The following is a 12,228-nucleotide window of genomic DNA, read 5'->3' as shown; positions in this document are numbered from 1 at the left end:
CTTGATCCCTGACAATCATCCAGAGGGAAAGGGCTAAATATCCTCTTTTTGCCGGTGGCAAAAGCTGTTCAGTGCGGGTGTTTAGACAAGGTGCACACATCTAATCGGGGCAATATAACTTTTAAGCAGAAACGAGTGTCAGAAATTGCACTTAGCCTTCGTGCATTAACTCTTTTAATCATCACATTATCCCTGCTATCATTTCTTATAAAGAAAACTGACATTCCAATAAACTAAGTAACTTTCCTAAGGTGTCAGGGCTTGGAGGCAGAACAGGGCTTCAGACCATTGTCTCCATGACCTGCACTTGACAGCTCTGCCTCCATAAGCACCAATAAGCAGAAGCTGCATGAGGGGTCTTTGGCCTCCGGTTAGAAGTCAATAAACTTGAACTCAGCTCTCTGCTTATGCTATAGTGCTATAGTGAGACCAGATATCTGTCACACAGCTCCTTATGAGAGCTTTCCTTGACAACACTGTTTAAAAGAGATACCCCAACTCCCACTGCAGATTTTCTTTATCTCGTTAGCTTACCTAGAGATATGATAGCCTCTCTTCTTACATGGTGGAAAGCATACAAATAATGGACTGTATTCTCCACTAACGTAAACTTCTAAAGGACACTGATGTATCCTAGATGCCTAAAGCAAGACCTAACATCTAACATATATACTCAAGAATTATCCCTGAGAAGAGCTCAGATCCCACAAGGACTGGGATCTAGTAGATCAGTACTTGCTTGTGGACTATCCTCTTTAGGGCTTATCTGCGCCATGTTTAAATCACAGCTGGGCATGTCCTTTGGGACTTACTCTTTTTTACAGCCTCCTGACAAAATATAGTGTGTATTTAGGAATCATGCACCTATCTCAGTCTCAGCACAAGCCAAGAAGAGTTTTCAAGGGTGTTGACCAATGGCTGAACAACCAGAAATCTAGGACTTGAAGCTGGTTCATGTGAGGAAAATTCCAATGAACAAGGAAGATTACAATCCCTTACTAAAAATCTGACAAGCTGGTAGGGAAAAAAAGTCCTAACATCATTCTAGGTAACCTCGTAGAACAGCATAAGCTAAAGAAAATTAAGCAGACTTGCCTACTGTTTCTCATTATTTATTAGGGGAAAAGTTGCTTTGGAGATAGGTGGTCCCTCTCCAAAAGAACTTGAACAATTTCTCAGCAGGGACCTTGTCGTGGGGATCTCTGAGCTGACTATGGCCTGAACACAAAGGATCACTGAGGTTTCCTCCCAACTTGAGAAAATTGTAAATCTGCTGGAATGTATTTATTTCTGAGAAACCAATTGTGAATGACTAAGAGTGCTTTCTTTTGGGAATGGTCCACGTCCCTTTTCATTTTGCTTATTTGTTCATTCATTCATTCATTTACTAATTTATTCACCAAATAATTGTTGAGAGTATGCTGTATGGGAGGCATTTTGGTCTCCGGGTGTTGTAGACAAGAGTGAGAGCCCTCAAGGAGGCAGAAAACTCATTGAGAACTACTGGTGAGCTTTTACAACTACAAACAACTACTTGGTTTTTCCTTACGGCTTCCATTCTGATAAGCCTCCAACAGGATCTCTGCAGGGACGGATAACTATAGTTTTCCAGTCAATATCAACACAGGAGATTCTGAGCTTTGGAATTTTGAGGAGCCAGACATGGAGTTTGAGATGGTCCCTATGTGATTCCACTAGGCAATCCCTCAGTCTGAACACTCCTGCTTTATAAAGGAAGGAAGATGGGGTGGCACCTGTGGCTCAGTTGGTAAGGCGCTGGCCCCATATACCAAGGGTAGAGGGTTCAAACCCGGCCCTGGGCTGAACTGTAACCGAAAAAAGAAAATAAAGGAAGGAAGATCAAAAATATTCACAGGTGCATAGAATGTGGCATCCAACTTTTGGGATTTGGATATGGTTGTGTGGTATACTAAGCTGGCCTTAGAGCCCTCCCATTAAAGAAATAGTGAGATTGTTATGTTTTGAGAAATTGCTTTCTGGAAGGAAAAACAACTCTGTTGTAACAGTGCTTGAACCTGCTTGTGCACTTTAACAAAACATTTATACAGAGAAGCTCCCTTTTACAAAGGACATAAAAATCATTTGAGTTTTCCACGTTGGTCCTCCTCTGTGGAGGAGGTCCTCCTCCTTCCAAAATCACGTTTCCTTATAGCCTGGGGAAAAGCAGGGCTCCTACAGGACTTTATGCTTTCTGTGTGTGCTAAGTGAGGCACTTCCTGTCACCTCTTTTGGGGAAGTACTCTGAGCATTCCAGGTCTTAGAATCCCGTGGTGGGGGTGCAAAGAAATCCAGGGCAGGACCTCGCCAGAGAGATTTGGGACTTGGGCTTATGAGAGCCGCCATAGGGTTCTGCTCTGAAACAGGCATTGCAGTTAAGTAATTTTTATACTTTAAATGGGACCAAACCTGGAGAACTGTGATCTGGTAATTCCAACTTATTAAAAAGAAGAATGTTGATCTCACTTCAATTTTATTAAATACTTTATGCATTGCATTTTAAAGAAAAGCTGCATGTGTTATATTTTAAAGTAACTCTTTAACCTCTAACCTCTAACTAAATGTTAAAAAAGTTGAGACTGTGTTATGGCTTTCCAGAAGAATGAATGAAACTTCTTCCCTTCCTCCAACCAGCCAGCTGATCCTTGATCCTTCCATTCATACTGATCTAATGGCTGAGTATCTGTTATTGGGTCCTTTTCTAAGGATGGAACAAGTGGCATATAAGTGTGAGTTATTTTCTGACATCTGCTCCCCCCAGACCTGAGGAATGAGAGAGCAGGGTCCCCCAGCAGCCCCATCCTCTCTCTCCCTCATGTCTTCTTTTCACTTCTTCTTTCCTCCCTTCTGATGTTCTGTCTTCTTGTGCTTGGAGTTGCAATTTGATGGCAAACCTACCTTCTTTTGCTGCCAGTCACTTGGATTTCTTTCCTCTGTCACTAACAAGCACACTGTTTTTCTCACTGCTGTGGCAAATGCTGAGAATTAAGTTTGGCCCTGCAGAATCACTGAGCCCACTTTGAGTGTCTCTTCCCAACTTCTCATTCACTGATGTCACAGGCATGGCTCAAATCAGCCACAGTTGGAGTATTTTTTATCACAGAAACAGGCAAACCCTATTCATTAAAGCTTTTATTCTTCCAGAGAGCTGGGTCACTAGTAGGGTCATTGGGTTTATAGTTAATTGCAGGTCAGGTTGGTGTCACCTCATCTCTGCTGCCAGAAAGGTGCCCTTCCATTTTTAGGATGCCAAACAAAGAGGGTAGGAGCAGGATGGGCTGAGAGAAAGAGAAGGGGAGGAAAGGCTCGGCTATCCTGACAGGAAGACGATTCAACTCAGTGGGGAATCAGGTAGGTTGGTTTTTTTTCAGTAGGGTACCATTTTTGTGAGGGATCTGTCTAGGATAGGTATTAAGGAAAAGTGGAGCTCAGTTCATAATAAGTGAAGACCCAAACATGGAACCTCCTGGGCCAATGTAAGTGGCCCCTTCCTGATGCCTTCTGACAAGATCTCTCCAGGCTGAAGTTATTTCTCCTGATATCCTGATAAGCTTTTGCTAGAGAAAAGTGAGAACTTTGTAAATCTGTCCATTGACTGTCTTTGCCTGGTGTCCAGGAAGGCCACAGAAAAGTTTAAGTTTAGACTCTGTAGCTTTTGCTCATCAGAGGTCCCTGTGTATCCCTCTTCCTTTGTTGCTCATTTTGCACCCTTGTTTTTTAATGTGAGCAAGCTCAAATCCATCTAAGATGTTATTCAACTAATCAGTCAAGCACTTTTAATTTTTTTAAAAAGGACTGATTCTTATCCTAAATTTTAGTGTTCAACCTGCAGCCTGGGGGGGGGGGGGCACGTGCTGACTTTGTGAGGATCTTTTTTGCTTATCTGTGGTGTCTGATATCATGAAAAGTATGCAGGGTGTTTGTGTATTCAATGTGTGGCCTGAGACATCTCTTATTCATTCAATGTGCAGGAGAGAAAAGAAAAAGGTTGGACACGTCTATGAGGGGAAAAAATGTCCCAGATTCTACTTATTCTTTTCAACTCCCGAATAGACACTCTTATAAAATAAAATATACTATGTTTATAAGTAGATTTTTCTCCTCTATTCATCATGTTTGGGAAACTATACTCTTTGCCTTGGTTATTAGATTGTCAAGTTCTTTATTGTGTAAACCAGATTTAAATTTTATTATGTATGATGTTTATTAAAGCTTGCACTTGATAAATAAGGACAAATGTGAGGCAGCTACACTGATGGGAAATCTTTTCTGCGGAAATGTCTTCCTAGTCAGTTTATCTACATTCTATCCACAAGATTTAAATCCTTTAAATATCTCATGCTTAGTGTCATTAAGCCAATGTTTTTAATAACTTTGATTGTATTTCAGTGTATTAAATGCCACAGCTGATATCTTACATAATGATACCATTTTGAAGGTATTTTGCAATATTGGCCGAGCCTGGATGCCTGGTTCATTTTTTCATAGTGTTCTGGCACAGAAAAACTTAAAAGCAATAGTAATTTTTAGACCTGGCGTGCCTGAGAAACACAGGGGTTATATATTAGCAAGGCAGCGTCTTCTCTCAGAAGTACCCCTTGTTCCTCAGAATTATCAGAATTATGAGGGTGGAGCCCCAAACCTCTATTTTAGTACCTCTATTTTGCTTCTTTGCTTGAGAATTGGTTTTTCTGGCTAACTGCAAAGAAAGTTGGGCAGGTAATGTCTCTGAAAATGGGTGAGAAATGAAGGTGATTATTAAGATTCTGGGATGACTTGTAATGGATTTTTTTTTTTTTTTTTTGTAGAGACAGAGTCTCACTTTATGGCCCTACGGTAGAGTGCCGTGGCCTCACACAGCTCACAGCAACCTCCAACTCCTGGGCTTAAGTGATTCTCTTGCCTCAGCCTCCCGAGTAGCTGGGACTACAGGCGCCTGCCACAACGCCCGGCTATTTTTTGGTTGCAGTTTGGCCGGGCCGGGTTTGAACCCGCCACCCTCGGCATATGGGGCCGGCGCCCTACCGACTGAGCCACAGGTGCCGCCCGATTTTTTTTTTTTTAATCACAAGGATTTGTCATTTCAAATAATGATTGAAGGAAGCAGGGACACTACATCTCTGTGAGTTAGACCCATAAGCATCTCCTAATTTTTGTGGATCTATTGTTACTGGGTTATGACTGTGCTACTATTTTTGTCTTTCTGACTAGTCAGTAAAACATCTCTGGGACAATGACTGAGTTTTTATCTTTATATCCCTAGTTCCTTGTGAAATACCTAGCAGATTAGAGCCATTTGGTTAACAAATCAATGAATGCATTAATTTATTCATTTACAGTAGAAATATCTATTGAACTCCTACCATGAATCAAGTACTGCTATAGGTGTGGTGAATAACAAACCTAACTGAACCATCAAAATCCTCATCTCTGGGGCTATTTATTCATAGTAAGACGCAGGAATAATATTGTCTTTCCATCTTTCAGGGGATTTGAAGGATTAAGAAATTGATGTTTATGAATTTTTTGAAGATAGGATAAAAAATACAACCAAAGAAGAATGTTTTATAAGCCTGACAGATCAAATTTAATTTGATTGAATTGCTCTTTTAGTCTTTTCTTTTTAATAAGTTTGCCTAAGAAAAGAACAATTTAGAATATCTCTCTGATGCCAGTAAATGAATTGGGATTATATCAAGTTGATGAAACATTATGCCAACAGTGCACTAATGATAACTCATCTGATACATCATTTTTTGCTGAAACTTTATCTCAGAGTTTACTATAAATCCTACCTGACCTCCTGCTCTTCACTGGTCAGACCCAATCCAAATGTCTGATGGATGTCATAGCAGGAGTTGCTGTCTTCCAGCAGCCTAGGAGTGGTCAGGAAAGGAACCACACTTCAGTTCACAGCACCCACCCAATCACTGTTCTTCCCCAACATCCTGATAGAGTGGTCAGTAAAAGTCATACTTACCCAACTTTCTGAAACTGTTTCTTTAAGTTGTTCCAAACATACCTGATTTTCTGCACTTGGATGCATCGCAGCTGCAATTACAAATGTGATAGAACAGGTGTCTTTCACTAGGTTGAGAGAACAGCTGTCTTTCACAAGGTGAAGCCCATTGAGGGAGGGTGCAGTGTTCAATGCAGCCTCCCCGTGGGTCTCATAGCTGTCATTCCTGACAGTGTGATCTTTAGAACTTTCATTCAGCAAACACTTACCTTATTCTTTCTATGTAAACATGTGGTTAACGTTGCGCTCAAATTACTTACTTTTAATTCTGGCCTCATTACAGCTTGGTTAATGACAGAGTGGCGGTCAGCCACTAGGGGTTCTTCCAGGTTCTTGCTTATAGGAAACTTCAGTGTGGATAAGTAGAGGCAGAATATCTTCTTCCTCATATACCTTTGAAATTCATCCTGGAAAAGACAATCCTTTTTAGGAAATTCTCAAGGGCTGTTCAGTAAGGTATTCGATCAACCAAACTAAGTGCTAGACAGGTGGCTCCCAAAGTTGAGGACAAAACTTTATCTCATGGTATACATATACCACAATTTATTAATCCATTCATGGGTCAATGGGCACTTGGGGAATACTATGCAGCAGTGAAAAATGGAGACTTTACCTCCTTTATGTTTACATGGATGGAGCTGGAAAATATTCTTCTTAGTAAAGTATCTCAGGAATGGGGAAAAAGTATCTAATGTACTCAGTACTACTGTGAAACCAATTTATAATAACTCACACTTGCATATGAAAAAAGAAATACAACTTTAGCCTAGTATGAAGAAGGGAAGGAGAGGGAGAGGGATGGGGAGGGGGAGAGAGGGATAGTAGGGGCTAATAGGGGGACCACAAGTATGGAGCACATTGCAAATACAAGCTGGTTCTATCATGTGTAGAACACAAATGTCCTAATGCTATAATTGCATAAATGAGATGAAAGCTATGCTGATTAGTATGATGTAAGCACTCCAATTTGTACAAATAATCAACACGCTGAAATTGGCATAAATGTATTTATGATCTATGTACAAAAGACTTAATAAAATAAATAAATAAATGCTCCAAAAAGTTAAAAAAATAGAAAAAAAACTTTATCTCAAACAAGAGCATCAGCATTATCTCCAAATTTACCAGAAATGCAAATTCTCAGCCCCACCCCAGACCTACTGAATTAAAAACTCTAGGGATGGGACCATCAGTCTGTGGTTTATTGAGCCCCTCAGGTAATTCTGATGTGCATTAAAATTTGGTAACCTCTGGGCTAGAGAACAAAGAGCAACATATACTTTTCAGGAAAGCTTTATACGTAGAAAATCTTACATAACGATACCATTTCTAGCTATTTTTAAGTGACAGCTAAATATTTATTAATAAAATTTTTATTAGTGAAATGTCCTTCAAAATACATATTTTGATGATCATTCCCATGTTATACTGTCTATGAGCTTTAATTCTGACAGCCACTGCTCACGCCTGGGCTAAGAAACTGTCAATTAGCCCCATGTGGCAGACATTTCTTCAGGCTGAAGTGAAAGAAATGCCTTTGTGCCTGGCTCAAAATAAGAGATAGCAAGCAGATTCTAGAGGTAATTTTGCCACCTCCTATTTTGGTCGAGGGTAACTCTTTGTTTTTGTTTTATATAATTTCAGACTTTCAGAGATGTTCTTTAGAAAGTACCAAATTTTCCCGGTCACTTCACTAGAATTTTCCAAATGTAAACATTTTACTAATGGGCTTTCTTTCTCTTCTTTCTCTTTTTTCTTCTCTCTCTGTCTTTATCTCGCTCTTTCTTTTAATAACGACCACAGGGGCGGTGCCTGTGGCTCAAGGAGTAGGGCGCCGGTCCCATATGCCGGAGGTGGCGGGTTCAAACCCAGCCCCGGCCAAAAACCACAAAAAAAAAAAAAACAAAAAAACGACCACAGTTGACAATTAAGTTCGTGAACTCATCCTAGAAAAACTGCTCCATACTACTGAATATCACTACAGTCACCTTTGAAGTCCTTCCCTTGGGAAACTAAGGCACTGACACCAGCCAGCCTTTAGTCCACCTCCCAAAACGATTTTCGAACTCTTTTTCTGGGATGGTCATCAGAGTTATTATTTTATTACCCTTGATGTCCTGAATGTTATCAAAATGTCTCCCTTTCAACATGGGAAATTCTTTAAATAGAGGAAGCTCTGCCCCCTGGAATGCTAGCCAGTCCCTGGTTGTGCCACAGAGGCAGTACAGAATTTGAAACAGGTAACAGAGGACACGCACTGTTGTCCTCAGCAAAACAGTGTCAGCTTCTTGCAGGGAGCACGGGATGCAGTTGGCCCACACCCTCCAGTGGGGTCTCCAGTAGAACAGCAGCAGCAGGGCTCCACAGGTCAGCACAGATGCCAGGAGGCAGACGGCCTTCCGTAGACTCTGCGTACGATAGCCAAACACCTCCTAAAGAGTAAATAAAGCATCACTCTATTTTTTTTTTACACAAACATATTATTTTGTGTCATTAAACATAAATTTTAAATAAAGGGGTGTTGGCTGGGAGACAAATCTGGTTTCAGCTAATCAAATTAGGTTGACAGCTTGCAGCTGTCAGCTGATACCATTATTAAAAGGACTCCCTTTACTACTCCGACACTTGGGACGTACACAATGGACAGGGGGAGTGAGAAAGGGACAGACCTATTTGTTTTGATATGTTCATAGAGTTGCCTCATAGACTTATAAAATATTTCATGTTTTGAGCCAGATAAATTTATTGAAGGAAGATGATAAAATCATGACAGATATGACCCACACTCATTTATCTAGCTTTATCCATTCAGCTTTGTTTTATAATAGCATGATTGAGAACAATCGAAAGTATAAATAAATGTATTGTTCCCTGAAACAATATGATGATTAAAAAATAAGAGATGATTTGTGGACACGAAAGGTTTTCAGAAGCAGCTTCTATTTATTGACCCTGATAATAACATGCTGAAATATTTGTACCTTTAGTAATAGGTTATTTAATATGTGTCATAAATTGAATAAAGACTTGAGACTTGGTTTTGGGTCGGAAAATAGCCAAACAATAGATTTGTTTATTTAAAGCCCATTTCTAGTTCCCAACTTCTACAATGAAAATTTGCCCCCTATCTTTTCAAATTTCAAGAGCTAAATGTTTAGTATATTTTGAAGCCCCTGAGAAATGATGATTATAAATGATATATTTACTATATTATTATTTTAGATTCTGCTGTTGGTGTTTTATATGTTCTCTTTTTCTATGACTCAGGACTCCCATTCCCAGATCACAGAGATATAATGTCAAAAAAATACATTTTTACTAAGTTTCTATGGCATTTTTGATGATGGAATCTCCTGAATTTAATGCCAGTTTAGATCATGCTAGAGCACAAGTTTTCAAGTCGATATGGTTGCTTTTATTAACTTTTCCTTATAACTCTGTCATAAATCAAACTGATAATATTTGATGAAAGTAATCCTTAAGCATAGTGGAAAGGTCACAGGCTTAAGAAAGAGAAGGTGTTAGTATGAATCACTGCCTTGCCTGTGAATAGTTACATGACCTTAGATAAATCATTTCTTCTCTAAAGAATCCCAATTTACTCTTCTATAAAACAATTAGGAGCACATGCCTTACAGGGTAGTTGTGCTCTAGTGCTCTGCAAAGTAATTACAAATGTAAGAGTTTCTTTCCCCTGAGCCTCAACAATATCACCCACCTGGGAAAAAGATGGTCATTGAATTTCGTGATGCAGCTATTTTATTTTGAGATTATTCATAATACCGTTTAAATGTAATTTGGAGAAACATATATTTACCTTGCTTTTAAGCATGTTTCAACTAGATCTCCTCTCTCTCTTCCTATATCTCTCCAAATTCATAAACTTGTTTTGGTTGTATTTGGAATATAGTTTTATTAGACCCAAACATGATGTATATGCCAGTTTATATATTATGTTATAAATATACATTCTTTTACTAAGAGTTACTTATAGGGGGGTTCCTGCCAAATCTCAAGTGTATGCAAAAATAGAAGCAGAACAATTTAGAATTTCAGTCCAGCTTGTAGCTTTAAATGAGCTCATTCATAAATAACTTTCTCTTTTTCTGTGTATTACACACAACAATAGCATTGGTAATTATAATTCTGGAACCCCTTCAGTTCTCTTCTATACGACTTTTTTTTTTTTTAATTAAAAAAGAAACTCACAGTGCTAGCAAGAGTGCAATAAAATCATTACAGCTATATACTACTAAAAACTTTGTGAATTGGAATAGTCTTTTAGGGAAAGTAAGGTGACAAATTATACTGAAAATTATAAAGATGCTCCTACTCCTTAAATCAACAATTCCTCACTTTGATATAAAACCTAATGATGTAACACATAAAAAAGAAAGTGATACATATAAGATGTTCAGTGTATGATTATCTGTAATAGCAAAATTATTAGGAGTACCAAATGATAGCTAATAATTCAGTAGTGGTGAGACATGAAAATAATGGGCTAAGGTAGATCCCATAGAAAAAAAATAAATGGTGTCCATGAAGAAGCCTGGGGCATTCTACGATCAAATGTTAAATGGAGGAAAGAATACATGGGGTAAATCAAAAGCAAATAGCAACATTATGGAATTTAACTCACTGTAGTAGTAAATACATGAAATGTAAATAGCCTTAATATTATGCTATGATTGGAAGGAAGCGAAGATTGATCCACTGAAAAATAAAAGATCCACTACATGCTGTTTACAGGAGACACACACATAAAGTGGCAGAAAGTTACAAGGTGAAAGGAGAAAATATGCAAAGCAAACACCAACAAAAGAAAGCTAATGTAGATATATTGCTATCAGATAAAATATATTTCTTTACGGGTATTAATGGATATGTTTAAGGAAAGAAATGATGTGAGAGAAAAAATAAGGACATTTCATAAGCTAACAGGTCAATTCAAGGGAAATTGTTGTGGACCTACAAATATAGTTTCAAAACGTAGAAAGCAAAAATAAGAAATTACAATGGGCATTAGCAAATACTTTGAATTGGATGAAAATGACAATTGAGAAATAGGAATTTGTGGAATGTAGTTAAGACAATTCTTAGAGGGGAAATTTATAGATTTCCATGCATACATTAGAAAAAATGAACTTTGAAATCAATGAAGTAAGCTTCTAACAAATTACAGAGAAAGTAGCAAGTTAAATCCAAAAAAGTGGAAGGGAAAAAATCATAAATATAATTGCGGAAATGAATAAAACAGAAAGCAGACATAATAAAGTAACAAAGCCAAATTAGTACTCTGAAAAGATTAGTAAAATTAATGAACTCATAAATAACTATGAATATTTGTATGATTACTTAAAAATTAATAATTAAAAACCTTGCTGTAAAGAAATCTTCAAGCCCAGAGGACTTATGAATCCCTTAAAATATTAAAGCAGAAGAAATATCATTCTTGTGCAAACACTTTTACAAGTTGAGGAGGTGGGAATGCTCCTAACTTATGTTATGAACCAGCATGCCCAGATATCAAAATCTGACAAGTATATATAAATATATAAAAATTTTTTTTTTTTTTTGCAGTTTTTGGCCAGGGCTGGGTTTGAACTCACCACCTCCGGCATATGGGGCCAGCGCCCTATTCCTTTGATCCACAGGCACGCCCTGACAAGTATATTTCAAATAAGGACAATTACAGGTTGTCATGGTACATAGATAAAATAATTCTGGAATAAATTATCTATCTAAATCCTTGATATATTAAAAGGGTAACATAGCCTTACCAAATGGTACTTGTCTTAGGAATGCAAGGATTTGAAAATCAATATACTTTGCCATATGAACATTCAGAAGGAAAATCAGGTGATCATCTCATTAGATACTGAAAAAGACATAAAATTCAATAATACACAATTTTTAAAAATCTTACCAAACTAGGAAATAGATGAGACATCTTTAAGCTAACATGCTTAATAATGAAATAACAAGCATTTACTTGTATGACAAGTAAAACAAGATTGTTAGCAATCACCACTAATATTTATTAGTATAGTACTGAAAGTGTTAGCCAGTGTGATGAGGCAATACTGTAAAATAAATAAAGGCTATAACAATTGGAAAACAAGAAGTAAAACACTATGTACAGATGATGTAATTACATATGTAAAAAATACAAAGGAATGTATAAACAA

General features: G+C 37.9%; 1 protein-coding gene across 1 annotated transcript in view; it reads right to left on the bottom strand.

The window, feature by feature from the left end:
• Positions 1-12,228, bottom strand: part of ATP13A5 (ATPase 13A5) — a 125,362-nt gene that overhangs the window by 101,480 nt on the left and 11,654 nt on the right. The window contains exons 2-5 of the mRNA XM_053564743.1: positions 8,296-8,469; positions 6,298-6,444; positions 5,999-6,069; positions 5,814-5,894 (exon numbers count right to left, since the gene is read on the bottom strand). Coding sequence (XP_053420718.1) covers positions 5,814-5,894; positions 5,999-6,069; positions 6,298-6,444; positions 8,296-8,469 — 473 coding nt within the window. The remainder of the gene's footprint in view (positions 1-5,813; positions 5,895-5,998; positions 6,070-6,297; positions 6,445-8,295; positions 8,470-12,228) is intronic.

This window comes from Nycticebus coucang, chromosome 16 (assembly GCF_027406575.1).
Source record: "Nycticebus coucang isolate mNycCou1 chromosome 16, mNycCou1.pri, whole genome shotgun sequence".
Classification (NCBI taxonomy): domain Eukaryota; kingdom Metazoa; phylum Chordata; class Mammalia; order Primates; family Lorisidae; genus Nycticebus; species Nycticebus coucang.
This window is presented reverse-complemented; position numbering and strand designations above follow the sequence as displayed.